The 16043-nt window shown below is 44.5% G+C and overlaps 1 protein-coding gene across 2 annotated transcripts in view; it reads left to right on the top strand.

Annotated features, from left to right (window-relative positions):
* The window catches only part of QTRT1 (queuine tRNA-ribosyltransferase catalytic subunit 1), an 80167-nt gene extending 64980 nt beyond the window's left edge, over positions 1 to 15187 (top strand). Inside the window, exons 5-10 of one of the 2 annotated variants that reach the window (XM_015827519.1) lie at positions 9372 to 9487; positions 10135 to 10273; positions 10373 to 10448; positions 10650 to 10759; positions 11328 to 11412; positions 14674 to 15187. In XM_015827519.1, coding sequence (XP_015683005.1) covers positions 9372 to 9487; positions 10135 to 10273; positions 10373 to 10448; positions 10650 to 10759; positions 11328 to 11412; positions 14674 to 14826 — 679 coding nt within the window. In that variant the 3' untranslated portion in view covers positions 14827 to 15187. The remainder of the gene's footprint in view (positions 1 to 9371; positions 9488 to 10134; positions 10274 to 10372; positions 10449 to 10649; positions 10760 to 11327; positions 11413 to 14673) is intronic. The other variant, XM_015827524.1, reaches the window with a different exon arrangement.
* The last annotated feature ends 856 nt before the right edge of the window (positions 15188 to 16043 follow it).

Raw genomic sequence — 16043 nt, 5'->3', positions numbered from 1 at the left:
AGGAAACAACTTACATTCCCCCCCACTCCTCAGAGATAGACACACATATAGCAGCGGGGGAGCCGTATGCAGGGGAAGCAAGGATGCCTTACCATCGAATCTGCCTAACACCCTGATAATGAATGTAACAGCACTCAAAAGGACGCGAATTCAGAAAAAGGAGCCGGACATCAAAGCAGGCAGCACGCTTGAAGTACGGGAGGATCAGCTGGGGCCGGTTACACGCTCCAGGAGCCGGAAGCAGGCGTTGAACGACTGTATATAAACCTTCCCAGCATTTGCCTTTTTAACCCTGATGATGTCAAGTGTACTTGACGAAAGCTTGGTAGATTAAACTCTATATGTTTTATAGATTTCTCTTGGTGGTCGCTTTGTTTTATAATGAATATTCCCAAGAGTCGTATTTTTGTTTTTATTGCTGAAGATTAATTATGCTAAAAATCCGACTCTTGGGAATCATAGTAAAAGAATAAAACCGAGCACCAAGAGGAGTAAAGTATAAAAGTTTAAAAATTTAATAAGCCGAGCTTTCGTCAGAACCAGTCTGACATCATCAGGGCGTTAAAACAGCAGTCTGGGAGAAACCCTTATAAAGTGTGTGTGTCAATTGCCTGCATCCGGCTTCTGCTACGCGTCATCGGACCCAGCTGCTCCTACCGTGCTAGAGGGACCCCCTACACGGGAGTAGGCACCTTGCCTCTAGCACCTTGCCTCTAGCACGGCAGGAGCAGCTGGGTCCGATGACGCGTAGCAGAAGCCGGATGCAGGCAATTGACACACACACTTTATAAGGGTTTCTCCCAGACTGCTGTTTTAACACCCTGATGATGTCAGACGGGTTCTGACGAAAGCTCGGCTTATTAAATTTTTAAACTTTTATACTTTACTCCTCTTGGTGCTCGGTTTTATTCTTTTAATATATATATATATATATATATACACACACACATATACATACACACACACACACAAACCTATAATAAAGGTAAAAAGGATATATGCAGTGTTATCTTCATTTTAGATGACAAAAGGGTTTCGCGGCTCCCAGTGTTTTGTTTTCAGTGGGAAACGGGTCCAAGTGGCTCTTTGAGTGTTTTGGGTTGCCTACCCCTGGGCTAGACGTTCAGCTCGCTCGCTATAAGAAGCCTCCCGCACCTGAATCCGAGCCGAAGCCAGAGCAACCCGAACGGCAATCACCCCCACGAAAACCTTCAACTACTGTGATGGCTGAAAGACCCAGGCCACCTGTAGGCCCGTCAATTAAGTGTTTCCGATGCGGACAGGAGGGACATCGAGCAGCAAACTGTCCAGTCCCCTATCCCCAACAACAGAGCAGACCGGGACCTGCAGTGAGAAAGAAACCTGTCCAGTGGCTAACAAGAGAGAAATCCACCCGGATCACGCAGGAACCTGTTGCCCAGGTCACATCCCCCACACAGGAGGACGCTGGGACTCCGGGTGGACCTGCCTCCGCTCTACCCTCCTTTGACAGCGACGACGGAGAGAACGACCCGATGGTGAGCTGACATGTCCCGCCTTTTTCACTGCCCACCAAACTTATAATCCCTAAATCAGGGGCACAAATAGACTTAAACATGCTAATCAATTCTGGATGCTCCCGGTGCATCATTAGCCTGCCATTTGCCATGAAAATGGACCTATGGGCGAAACAGCTCTCCAAACCTGTGAGGTTTGAGCAAGGCGATGGCTCCCCGATGGGAGGGACTTTAGTCACGCAATTAACTGAGACCCTATGCCTAGAAATAGGTGAGCAATGGGAGTTTATTCGCTTCCTGGTGGCCCCCAAAATGAATGAGGCTGTGATGCTAGGATTAGCCTGGTTGGACAAATGGAAACCGTTTATCTGGTGGGAGAAAGGAATGAGAACTGTGAGACTACCTATAGGACCTAAACCTCCCACTGATTCAACTGACGTTGCAGGACACTTTAGGCCACCAAATGAGCGAGCGCACTTGGCTACCTCACTGCCACGAGGCAGGCCAATCATCCCCAGCGAGTATCGGGACCTGGCAGAAGCATTCAGTGAGAAAGAATGCGATACCCTGCCCCCTCACTGACCCAATGATTGTTCAATAGAACTGTTGCCGGGAGCTAAACTCTCACGACCAAGAATGTATGCTATGTCCCCCCCTCAAAATGGAGGAGATGCAACGATACATGAATAAAAACCTAGTGAGGGGGTTCATTGAACAAGGCAAGTCTACTGGGGGAGCCCCTGTGTTGTTCAAAGAAAAAAAAGATGGGTCTCTTTGTCTCTGCGTAGAGTATAATGGTCCCAACGCTGTGAGTGTGAAAAATAAATACCCCCTCCTAAAGGACTTATTAACCCATCTGGCTTAGGGGAGTACCTTCACTAAATTAGACCTGAGAGAGGCATATAACCAGGTGAGAATAAAGGAGGGAGACGAGTGGAAAACTGCCAACTGCCCCAAGGGGAACTATCAATTCAAAGTCATGCCATTTGGACTATAAGGGCCCCCAGCCGTATTTATGCAGTTGATTAATGAGGTCCTACACGATCACTTGTACAAAGGGGTTTTGGTGTATCTTGATGATATCCTGATAACAGCACGAATATGACTGATCACATAAAGCTGGTGAGAGAAGTGTTAAATAAACTATTGAATGCCAAATTGTCAAAATGTGAATTTCACCAGACCCGATTAGATTATCTTGGCTACAGAATTTCCAACTAGGGTGTAGAAATGGACCCAGCCAAAGTAAAAACTATAATTGAATGGCAGCCCCCAAAGGCTCACAAGCAGTTTCAGAGCTTTTTAGGTTTTGCCAACTTCTATCGTCAATTCATCCCCTCCTTTGCCGAGATTTCCCTACCCCTTACAGAACTACTCAAAACAGGCAAAGGAGGAGGAAAGCCGCGACTGGGCCAACCACTAGCATGGACGATGGGATGTCAAACAGCTTTTGAGAATTTAAAAAGACTATTTGCTGCTGAGCCAGTCCTAAAGCACTCCTGCCCAGTGAAGCCCTTCGTAATTCAAGCCGATGCCAGCGACGTGGCAGTCGGAGCCGTATTACTGCAAAAGAACAAAAGTGGAGTTCTACAACCCTGCGCCTACACCTCTAAAAAATGTACTGAAAGCGAGAGGAGGTGGGCAATCTGGGAGAAGGAGGCCTTTGCAATTAGGTGGGGCCTGTTAAACTGGCGACACTATCTAGAAGGGAGCAAGGTGCCATTTGAAGTATGGACAGATCACAAAAATCTAGAAGCACTGAAAACTCCTTGCAAACTGTCCCCAAAGCAAGTGCAGTGGGCATAGTACTTTAACCGTTTCAACTTCACTCTAAAATACATACTGGGAGGAAAAAAATTCCTAACTGATGTGCTATCGAGATTGCAGCAAGTAGATATGTTTCAGGAACAATTTAGTCAGTCGTTGGGCAGATGGGAGTCCTTTGCAGGCGATGAAATGAGCCTGCTTCGAGAACAGGTCTATCACAGTCCAGATGACAGTATTTCCTCTACTTTCAGGTAGGTCTACTATAAAGTCCATAGCTATTTCTACCCATGGTTGAGAGGGGTCTGCCACTGGTTGCAGTAGCCCAGGGGGTTTCCCTGGAATTCTTTTCATTGTGGCACATACAGTACAACTCCTGACATAGTTTTCCACATCTCGTTTTAGCCCCGGCCACCAAAATTGCAGGCGGATGAGGTGTAGAGTTTTTAAATATCCAAAGTTCCCAGCCTGTTTTACGTCATGGCTGTGTTTGAGAGCATTATACAGAGGGCTTCAGGCAGATACAGTTGTAAACCAAACCATCATTGCATGTTAGGGAGGTTTGATTATCTTTGAACCATTGATCAGTGAGGAGCTCTTGTTTTATTTTCTTTACCCTAGGGTCATCAGGATTAGGGACCCTGTGAGATGTAAGTTGAACGGCAGTTTGTGGATTGGAGATAATTGCCTTGTTAACCTCCTCGCGTTCGGTTTTGTACTGGGGTAATCGGGATAGTGCATCAGCTAGGAAGTTTTTTCCTCCCAGTATGTACTTTAGAGTGAAGTTGAAACGGTTAAAGTACTGTGCCCACCACACTTGCTTTGGGGACAATTTGCAGGGAGTTTTCAGTGCTTCTAGATTTTTGTGATCTGTCCATACTTCAAATGGCACCTTGCTCCCTTCTAGATAGTGTCGCTAGTTTAACAGCCCCCACCTAATTGCAAAGGCCTCCTTCTCCCAGATTGCCCACCTCCTCTCGCTTTCAGTACATTTTTTAGAGGTGTAGGCGCAGGGTTGTAGAACTCCACTTTTGTTCTTTTGCAGTAATACGGCTCCAACTTCCACGTCGCTGGTGTCAGCTTGGATTACAAAGGGTTCCCCTGGGCAGGGGTGTTTTAGGACCTGTTCAGCAGCAAATAGTCTCTTTAAATTCTCAAAAGCTGTTTGACAGCTCATAGTCCATGGAAGTGGCTGGCTCGGTCACAGTTTTCCTCCTCCTTTGCCTGTTTTGTGTAATTCTGTAAGGGGTAGGGAAATCTCAGCAAAGGAGGGGATGAATTGATGATAGAAGTTGGCAAAACCTAAAAAGCTCTGAAGCTGTTTCCGAGTCTTTGGGGGCTGCCACTCAATTATAGATCTCACTTTGGCTGGATCCATTTCAACACCCTAGTTGGAAATTCTGTAGCCAAGATAATCTAATCGGGTCTGGTGAAATTCACATTTTGACAATTTGGCATAAAGCTTGGCGTTCAATAGTTTCTTTAACACTTCTCTCACCATCTTTATGTGATCAGTCATATTCATGCTGTATATCAGGATATCATCAAGATACACCAGAACCCCTTTGTACAAGTGATCATGTAGCATCTCATTAATCAACTGCATGAATACGGCTAGTGCCCCCTGTAGTCCAAAAGGCATGACTTTGAATTATTAGCTCCCCATGGGGCAGTTGAAGGTGGTTTTCCACTCGTCTCCCTGTTTCATTCTCACCCGGTAATATGCCTCCCTCAGGTCTAATTTAGTGAAGATGCTCCCGTTTACCAGGTGGGTTAGTAAGTCCTTCAGGAGGGGGAGGGGGTATTTATTTTCCACACTCACCGCGTTCAGACTTTTATAATCCACGCAAAGACGAAGAGACCCATCTTTTTTTTCTTTATATAACACAGGGGCTCCACGGTAGATTTGGCCCGTTCAATGAATCCCCTCGCTATGTTTTTGTTCACATATCGCTGCACTCATCCATTTCGAGGGGGGACATAGTGTACATTCTCGGTCGTGGGAGTTTGGCTCCTGGCACCAGTTCAATAGAGCAGTCATTGGGTCTGTGAGGGGGCAGGACATCGCCTTCTTTTTCACTGAATGCCTTCTCTAGGTCCCGGTATTCGCCGGGGATGAGTGGTTCGCCTGGTGGCGGTGAGGCAGCCAAGTGCACTCGCTCATTTGGTGGCTAAAGTGTCCTTAACGTCGGTTGAATCAATGGGAGGTTTAGGCCCTATAGGTAGTCTCACAGTTCTCATTCCTTTCTCCCACCAGATAAACGGTTTCCATTTGTCCAACCAGGCTAATCCTATGATCATTGCCTCAGTCATTTTTGGAGCCACCAGGAAGTGAATAAACTCCCAGTGCTCACCTATTTCTAGGCGTAGGGGCTCAGTTAATTGCGTGACAAGAGTCCCTCCCATCAGGGAGCCATCGGCTTGCTCAAACCTCACGGGGTTGGAGAGCAGTTTTGCTCGTATACCCAATTTCATGCCAAATGGCAAGCTAATGATGCATTGGGAGCATCCAGAATCGATTAGTACGTTTAAGTCTATTTGTGCCCCCAATTTAGGGATTATAAGTTTGGCGGGCAGTAAAAAAGGCGGGACATGTCGACTCACCATCGGGTCGTTCTTCCCTTCGTCATCGCTGTAAAAGGAGGGTAGAGCGGGGGCAGGTCCACCCAAAGTCCCGGCGTCCTCCTGTGTGGGGTGTGACCTGGGCAATAGGTTCCTGCGTGACCCGGTTGGATTTCTCTCTTGTTAGCTGCTGGGCTGGTTTCTTTCTCGCCGATCTGCTCTGTTGTTGGGGGTAGGGGACTGGACAATTTGCTGCTCGATGTCTCTCCTGTCCACACTGGAAACACTTAATTGACGGGCCTGCAGGTGGCCTGGGTCTTTTAGCCATCGCAGTAGTTGAAGGTTTTCGTGGGGGTGATTGCCGTTCGGGTTGCTCTGCCTTCGGCTCAGATTCAGGTACGGGAGGCTTCTTATAGCGGGCGAGCTGAACATCTAGCTTCACCGCTGCCTGGTACCATTCTTGCAGCTGATCAGGTACTGCTCAATAGATGCAGGCCTGAAAGAGGTGGTCGTCTAATTCCTCAATGAAGTGATGAATTAGGGATTGCTCAGGCCACCCCTCTATCTGACCTGCTATCTCGCGAAACTCTCATACATACTCCAGGGCAGGCCTGCCGGCTTGTTTTATTTTGTGGATTTGTTCTCCTGCTTTGAGGCCAATGGATGGGTCCTCAAATCTTTCTCTCAGCCCTAGGAGGAAGAGGTGGGGCTCCTTCAATTCGGGGCCTTGCTCTTTATATAAATTGTTCTGCCATCTGGATGCTTCTCCCTCTAGGCTAAACGCAATCACATCGACCATAGCGCCTGGGTCCGGGTAGAGATAGGCCCAGCGGTTCAAATGAGAGTGCACTTGATTGAGGAAGAAAATCAGCTTTTCTGGGTCCCCATTGAAGGTTGCTCTGAATGGTGGAGCCCTCCCACTGTGGCTGTTGCACCCCCAGTTGGTCCCATCCTGACTGCTGTTGGTCCCATCCTGACTGCTGTTGCATGCCCAGGGGTTGCACGTTCAGCGGCTGTGGCCACGCCCCCTGCTGCTGTAGGCCCCTCAGCGGTAGCTGTAAGTTTGGGGGCAGTAACCAGTCTCCTTGCTGTGGTCGTCCTCCCACCAGCTGCTGATCTCCTGGCTTCTGTACCATCCAAAGCTGTTGCAAGGCCTCCATTAGCTGTGGCAAGCTCAGAAGCTACTGACCATCCACCTGCGGGGGATGCCAAATTCCCCATTGCTGCAGAGGCCTCAGACTGGGATTCTCTCTCTCTTCAGGGCTGGAGGCCCTGGCGGGGGAAGACAGAGTCTGGAAGGCTGTCTGATCTGCAATGGAGGGGCTGTAGGCTCCTCTCTGCAGGAGTTGATTTCTGCTTCTCATCTTTAGCTTTTCAAATCTTTCCAGTGACTCACCTGAACCTTCAGTGGCAGATGATCTGATAGCTCTCCACCGGTCTGCTTTTGAAGCCTTTGAGGGTGGCAAGGCAGTCTCGAGGCATCTGGAGTCTCCCCTGGGCAGGGCCTGGGCTGATGGCCAGCCATTTAGCTGCCAAAACTCATCCTCCCACAGCATGCTGTCTGTTGCTTCCCCCTCTGGGGTATCAGCAGCTGCTGGGTCATCGTATTCAAGCAGGTTCTCTTTTCTCATAATGAAATTTCCTTCTGAATCTTTGCCAGCTTCTCTCAAGTCTAGAGACAACGGCTGGAATTCAGGACCCCAGGTAGTTTGAAAAGAAAGTGGATCTTGGAATGATGTCAAGGTTCAGACTAATGAAACACTTCACAGAACTTCAAGGCATTGTTTATCCTAAAAAGTCTTTAATCGTGAAACAAAGTGTCAGCACAGCATGGTGGCTGCTAAGATCTGAATTCTCCTCCCCTGAGCACATAATATTCAATCATATTTCCCTCCTCTAATTTGCAGTCCTAAATCACGTTCTCCAATCAGTTTGAAGGGCAAAGTTTCCCTTCTGTTCTGTAGCCCGCGGTTTCTGATCTTAACTAATCCCCACACACATTCTTTCTTTCGTTAGCACCTCTCAGATAAAAGGGCTGGAAAAAGCTTCTGGATCAACACTAGAGATCTCTTTCCATTTCAGGTTAGATGTTTCTAAATAAGATTGTCCAAAGACCTTGCTTGGCATTAAATCTTTTGAGATTGCTAAAATCTTGGAAACTTAACAATTTAAACAATTTTAAAGGATGGCTATTATGCAGTGTTGTCTTGGAACTTTCTAAACCCTTGTTGAATAAAATGTTCCAAATTCCAACTTGAAAACAAGAAAGAAGGGAGACAGATATGCCAATATACATTATTGTCGCATTCCCAGTTCCCTCTTTGACTGAATAAGAATATGTCAAAAGTGAATAACTGATGGCTACAAAAGATTACTTCACCTGCTTTATCCATATTAGTGCCTCCAGAGATATTGAACATCAATTTCCAATCGGCCCTGAACCCAGCAGAATAATTGCTTAGAGAAGTTTAGAGGAATTTGTCCAGTAGAACTTGTAGATACATGCAAAGATAGACTAATATATGCAATGTTATCATTTTATCCTGGACTGGAAGTGGGGTGGGACTGAAGCTAAAGAATATAAAAGAAGCATTTAGTTTCAGGAAGCTCTTAGACTTGAATTTCACATTATTTGGAGAAAGTTAAAAGAAAAAAATCTGGAAATTGATAAAATAGAACTATTTGAGGAAATTTGACCATAATAGTCAAATCTTTCTTCCTTCTTCCTCCAGCTATGGTTGCAAAAGAACTAATTCATATGTTTGCAAATAATACATTTTATCAATTTATGCTATATCTGTAAAATGTCCAAAATTCCTGACACTTTAATTCCAAATATGGAAGCAACTACAAGTAGCTGACTTTCTCATAAAGATAAACAAGGAGATGTCCAGAAATCCTGGAACCATTTCCATATTACAGCCCAAAACATATGTTACGAACATGTTCTTACCCACCAAGAGTTAAACTGGCTATAAGGAAGACTTTACTTTACTTGCTGGGATATAGTCAAGAGAATATATTGCTTATTGTGAAGGAGAAATTGTTTTAATCCATGCAAATAACTTTATGAATTTCAGAATTTCAATGGTGGCAGCAGTAGGATAAGTGCAGAATCTTTTGAATTGCATCTCCAATAGCAAAGCAATCTTAACCATCCATTCAGAATATTTTCTGCTAAATATTTACAATTAAAATTATATTTTGATTTTAACATCAAAAGACACTATTTTTAAAACAACCTGGCATTAGTCCACAAAAAAGATATTAAAGCACAGTATTCTAGTTATTGGGTAAATAAATTGTGCCAGCTTTATCTATTTTCTATCAACTTCTTTATAAATATAAATGTATAAAAGCACAGGAATCTCAATACTTCCAAAATGTATTGAGTGAAATTTCAACTATAGCAACAGCATTCAGATCAAAGAGTTAAATAAAATCTATTTAAGTAAACTGCTATAAAGCACTCAGTTGCAAATTTGATTGGATATAAGTTCTATAATTATAATGAAATAACAAATGCAATTAATAAAATGTTTGTTGTAGGTCTATTCGCTGGTTGGACAGATGTATTGCAGCACACAGCAAACCTAACCAGCAGAATTTATTTGCTATTATTCAGGGTGGGCTGGATCCTATTCTTCGAAACAAATGTCTGGAAGGTAAGATCACTTTTATTTTGAAACTGGGCAATTCCAGCTTCTTTAAACTGCCACTACTTTAGAACAGACTAAAAGAGAATTGGGATGACTGAAAAGTCTTATCTGTGATTCTGATTGTTCTACAGCAGTGATGGCGAACCTTTTAGAGACCGAGTGCCCAAAAACCACCCCATCCCGCCCCCGCTCCATCCACCCTCCCCCGCCCTGCTCCGCCCTCACCCCACCCACCCTCAGGGCCATTCACGGCCCGCCGCAGATTGCCCAGGCGGCCCTGCAGCACCATGGTAACCATGCCCTCCGCCCACGCCCTGCAGCAGCATCTGCTGCCCAGCTGCCATGTGCTTGGCTGCGCTGCTCCGTGTGGGCTGCACCCGAGGGTGACTCTCCTCTGGGGGGGCTGCTGGTGAGGAGGGGGCTGCAGGGGGAGGTGGGGCTGGGGCGACGGCGTGCATGCCCTCAGAGAGGGCTCCAAGTGCAACCTCTGGCACTCGTGCCATAGGTTCGCCACCACTGTTCTACAGGATAAACTCTGAAGCTTTTCAAATATCTCCTGGCCATTTGTTTGTCAAAATAATTTGTAAAACTTACAACAGATAATCTTTAGATACTCTAATTTCCTTCATCTGTCTCTTTTTCTTTCCTGCTAGAGATGACTAAACGAGATGTGCCAGGCTTTGCTATTGGAGGTCTGAGTGGTGGTGAGGCGAAAGATCACTTCTGGAGGATAGTAGCCCTCAGCACAAAACATCTCCCAAAGAACAAGCCTCGCTACCTTATGGGAGTTGGGTAGGAACAAACAAACCCATGTTATTAAATGGGATAAAGATAGCCACCTTTTGCAGTTGCTCACCTGATGCATGTTTCCCATCTCTGTTCTGTTCAAAGTTATGCTACTGATCTGGTAGTGTGTGTAGCCCTCGGCTGTGACATGTTTGACTGTGTCTATCCCACAAGGACAGCAGTAAGTACATGCATCAACTTGGGAGGAAATGGAATGGCAAGTTGAATGCAGTTTCACCAGTTGATGCAAAGAAACAGATTGGCATTGAATGACTGTAAAATGAGGGGGGAATTCTGAAGAGATTTAAAATACCCACTCCTAGGGAACCAGTGTTGTTTTCAGTGGTATCTCTGAAATATACAGGCCTCTTTCTATTTCCAGCGCTTTGGTTCAGCTTTGGTCCCTTGGGGCTCCCTACAGCTGAAGAACAAGCAATATGCCAAGGATTTCCGGCCCATTGATGAAAACTGTGCTTGCCCTACCTGCCAGAGGTTTGTGTGCTTGGGTTGGAATGGATTTTTTAAAAAATAGAAATGGCAAAAAAGAGCTCTTGTTTATCCAGGAAAAATTAAATTCAGACCCTCATTTAGTCATAAACCCTCATTTACTCAGCATATAATCTTTATCAGCTACATGCGCTTTCTCAGACCAATTCATCTCATCCAGTGATGTGAAGATAAAATGTGGTGACATCATACTAAGTGGGATAAAAATGCAATAAAATGTTTAATTTAGAATTGTCTTCAGTTTGACAATTCCAGCTAACTCATCTTAAATTTTCTTTGATTTCTCCATGCTACACAATAATCTTTGTATTTTTCCTCTTTTATTCAATTAATGGCCACAGAAATGCACCTGGATTCTCCGTCTTGTAAAAGTACTGATGTCTGAATTGTCTGATATAACTTCACTCAGCTAATATTAGGTCTAATTTTCTGTATTTTATCTTGTAAAGGAACAAAAACATTTTCCCCTTATTCTCTAGCTCTTGATGTATCAAAATTCTTCCATAAAACTAGGGTCACAAGAGGATCTCCTTGTTTTTTTGTGTCTTAACAGATATAGTCGAGCTTTCTTGAATGCTCTCTATCCTATTGATTCAGCTGCCAAGCATCACATTACCATCCATAATATTGCGTACCAGGTCAGTCTGTTCAGAGGCCATAAAACTTCTGCTAAATGGGCAGCAATAAAGCTAATGCACTTCATAGGAGGGACCTGCGACATATGGGCTGTGAAATAGGAATAAGAAAATGGGTGCAATAGGTCAAGGCTTTTCAACCTTTTGACCCATTGTGCCACTTTTAGGATATGGCAATATCCGAGTACCACCAGTCGCCTAGCAAGGTGTCAAAAACCTGATGACCAAAAAAAAAAGCTTCATTCCAGTTGATCGGCGCTTCTTCTGGGCTCAGCAGAAGCGCCAGGATCAGTGCCGAGCTCCAGCTGGAGGCTGGCGCTGATCCTGGCGCTTCCACTGAGCCCTGACAGTCCCGAAGAAGCACTAATCCTGGCGCTTCCGCTGAGCCCTGACAGCCCTGCAGCTCCAGCCGTCTCTCGCTCAGGCTTGTGCGGTGCTGCCACCGGTTCAGCTCATTCCCCTCCCCCGCTACCACTTTTCTAGGATGGTCGCGTACCACCTGCCAGGTGCCAATGTACCACAGGTGGTACCCGTACCATTGGTTGAAAAGCCCTGCAATAGGTGAACTGTGACAGTGCTGTGGTTATAATGCTGTATTGCAGGCTGACTCTGCCCACTGCCAGGAATTCAATCCTGACCAGTTCAAGGTTGTCTCAGCTTTCCATCCTTCTAAGGTTAGTAAAATGAGGACCCAGATTGTTGGGAGCAATATGCTGATTCTGTAAACCACTTAGAGAGTGCTATAAACCACTATGAAGCGGCATATAAGTCTAAATGCTAAGTTGGCTTTTCTATCTTGTACCATAACTTTATCAAAGTGGGCAGAAAGCTTTTTTCTCTTGCTCACTTTTTAAACTCCAGTCTATTCTCTTAAGTTCCATGACATCTGTCTATGCAATCATAATCCAAATTTTCTTAACTAAATTTGAGAAGTTCAGTTTAGCTGTGTTTTCTTACTTTTTTTCCTTATCTAATCCTTTGTTTTGTTTATTCTTTTCTATCCTTTGCAGATCATTACTTATAATGAAAGAGACTGTATAGTATATTATACAAAAATTTATCAGTTTACATAATTTATTATGTATATGTTGCAATTAGGCTTACACATCATAGTAAGCTGGAATTTGCTTAACTGTGTTAACCCTAGATGGCTGGATTTATACAACTCACTCAGGTATAAGCCACAGTGTACAAACAACAATAGCTAGTTTCATACAACATGCAAACTCTGATCTAAATAAATCATATCTATCAGCTAGTATGTGCTTGCTGATAGAGTATAAATCCTTGAGATGAGGTGCCTGCCTTATAGTCTCACATAGGATTCTGCCATATAAATCAGGAGTTTTGTTTATATAATTATATAATTTATATAATTAAGATAGATGATGTGATGTTCCCCCAGCAGCTATGTAGAACTGGATCTGTTTGGAGGCTGGATCCAGTACTTGCAAAAAAGGGTCCTCTGTCATCCTTATCTTTCTGTAAGAGGAGATGGAAACCATTACTCTCTATATTCCCTTTCATGACAACAAATGCATAGTGTAAGTCGGATAAAGCAGGAAGCAATTATTCTGTATTTCATTTGACATGGAGCAGTTCTTTGGTTTGTACTTTCACCACTAAGGCAGATGCTTTATTTATTTATATTTGCCCTTTATTATTTTTATAAATAAATCAAGGCGGTGAATATAGCTAAATACTCCATCTTCCTATTTTCCCCACAACAACAACTCTGTGGGGTGCATTGGATTGAAAGAGGGTGACTGGCCCAAGGTCACCCAGCCGGCTTTCATACCTAAGGCGGGGCTAGAACTCACAGTCTCCTGGTTTCTAGTCTGGTAATTAACCACTAGACCAAACTGGCTCTCTAGAGCAGGGCTTTTCAACCTTTTCACCCATTGTACCACTTTTAGGATATGGCAATATCCGAGTACCACCAGTTGCCTAGCAAGGTGTCAAAAACTTGATGACCCCCCCAAAAAGGAAAAAAGTGATAAAGTACAGGTAGTCCTCGACTTATAACAGTTCGCTTAGTGACTGTTTGAAGTTACAATGGCACTGAAAAAAGTGCCCCCCAAGGCACAACCAAGCAAGACACCTGCCTGCCCACCTGGCGGCGCGCTTCCTCCTGTCCGAGGTTTTCATTGTTGTGAGCATTTCTGTTGAGGATTGGCAGCAGGGGTGGGGTGGGGGGGGTGTTTGGTTTTTATTCCCCCTGTCTGCTGGGTGGTTGCAGCAGGTTTTGGTCACTTCACATGACCCTGGGACACTGTGATCGTCATAAATATGAATCAGTTGCCAAGCATCTGAATGTAAATCACAAGACCCTGGAGATGCTGCAACATTCCAGCTGATTGGCACTTCTTCTGGGCTCAGCAGAAGCGCTAGGATCAGCGCTGAGCTCCAGCTGGAGCCTAGCGCTGATCCTGGCGCTTCCACTGAGCCCTGACAGCCCTATAGCTCCAGCCATCTCTCGCTCAGGCTTGTGTGGTGCTGCCACTGGTTCAGCTCATTCCCCTCCCCCGCTACCATTTTTCTAGGATGGTCGCGTACCACCTGACAGGTGCCAGTGTACCACAGGTGGTACCTCTAGAGATATAGGTCAGATCAGTAGGCAGTAGACATGTCAGGATTTTTCCTGTTAGAGAAAATGTGCTGTTGGGATGCTTCTTGAGCATTCCTTCTAGATCAGTGATTCTCAGTGTCGATGGCTGGGGAATTCTGGGAACTGAGGTTCATAACCTTAAAATTGCCAAGGTATTTGTAGAATATGCCTTCTGTTTGCATGCTTGTCCTTCAGAGAGATTGTCAGTTCTCAGTTTTTTGTCCTGTACATGCTGTCTTCCTATTTGAGCATAGCACTCGATAACCCAGCATGAGTAGCCAGTAATAACAGAGAAAGAGTTTTCTTTAGAAGCTATTGAAGATTTGAAGGATAAAGGCTTCAGATTAGGCAATAAGGGCCGCCCATATAAAGCAGATGATTCTTGGAGGTCTTTATCCATGCTCTACACTAGGGGTGTCAAACTGCCGGCCCGCAGGTCAGATGCGTCACCAGGAAACCGTGCCCGCCCCATTGCCGGCAATGGAGAAAAAGCTCCGATATATCACGCGACGTCATGCGACTCACAAGTTTGATATATCTGCTCTACATAGTCTCTAACTTACCAATTGGTTAGCTAGTTTAGTTTATAATTGTTTATTCTTCCCACTACCAATATATTTCCTTCTGTCTAGTGCCTATTCTTTTTTTTTCTCCAGATGAACCTGATGCATTTGATCCGTGAGAATATAACTGAGCAAAAGTTTCCACAATTTGTTCAGAATTTCATGAAGACTATGTATGGGAACTCCAGCAGCTATCCCCAATGGGCTGTGGAGGCTCTAGCCTCAGTTGGAATTAATCTGGAGTAAGAGACATCAAGAAACACTCTGGATCCTAGACTTTCCTTGGGTTTGGTTGCCCTTTCATGACTGACTTAGCCTTGCTTTCCAGAACAATTACTTGGGTACTGATAAAACCTGAAGACTTCTTTCTTTCCAAGAAGTGGTGGAGAAAAATTGAGTTTCTTGTCTGCTAATCTATCACAATGGTCTTATCACAGTGATTGGAGTTTAAATTGAAGATGTCTAGAAGTTCTTTGGTGTATCTCTTTTATAGTTCTTGCTATTTTAAACTTCTCATTAAATTTTCTAATATTAATTTATCTTGACTAAATGGTTTGTTTAAATGTGTAAAAGAACCTCAGTGCATACCGTTTAAAATACTGCTTAACTCATTCTTTGCATCAGTCTTCACACAAAAAGAAATTATAGCACAACATACCAAAAAAAGTACTGCAAAAGACAAACTAGAAACAAAAATTAAAATAAGCAAGAAAATGGTAAGAGAACACCTATCTGACCTTGACAAATGTAAATCACCAGGACCCAACAGATTACATCCCAGAGTTCTGAAGGAACTGGCAGATGTTATCTCAGAACCATTGCATCATATCTTTCAAAAATCCTGGAGCACCGGGGAAGTACATGAGGATTGGAAAAGGGCTGATGTGGTTCCCATCTTCAAGAAAGGAAAAAAAACCAGACCCAGGATACTACAGACCAATCAGTCTAACATCAATACCTGGGAAGATCCTGGAAAAGATAATCAAAAAAAGGATCTGCGAACAACTAGCAGCAAAGAAAGTTATAACTGGAAGGAGAGAGAGTGAACATCGCGGCGGTACAACACATCCTTTGGGGGCTGCCGAAGGATCGTCACTTTTCAGCTGCTTGGGGAGGTCTGCCTGGGTTCCAGATAGCAGAAGGAAAAATTGAATCAACAGATAAGAGAGTAGAGGAGAGGGACAATTGACTAACATTAATAGATAGGAACCAGGAAAAAATGATTATCTCTCTAGAGATGGATAGAGCTGATTATTACTTAAGATTCCAAAATGTTGAAGAAGAAAAGGGAGAGAATTTAGCAGACGTGATGGTGGAAATATTAGCAGAAGCACTGGAGGAAAGTGTCATGATTCCGTGCCAGCCTGTGTTCCCAACAGCTGAGTCTGGGGAATCTGAGGAGGAGGTGGAGGAGGCATTTGAAGGGCCATCAGGGTCAGAGAGAGGCTCTGATGAATTACAAG

This window comes from Protobothrops mucrosquamatus, unplaced genomic scaffold (genome assembly GCF_001527695.2).
Source record: "Protobothrops mucrosquamatus isolate PMUCROS unplaced genomic scaffold, P.Mucros_1.0 scaffold_215, whole genome shotgun sequence".
Classification (NCBI taxonomy): Eukaryota; Metazoa; Chordata; class Lepidosauria; order Squamata; family Viperidae; genus Protobothrops; species Protobothrops mucrosquamatus.
The sequence above is the reverse complement of the archived record's forward strand: the minus strand, read 5'-3'. Positions and strand labels throughout refer to the sequence as shown.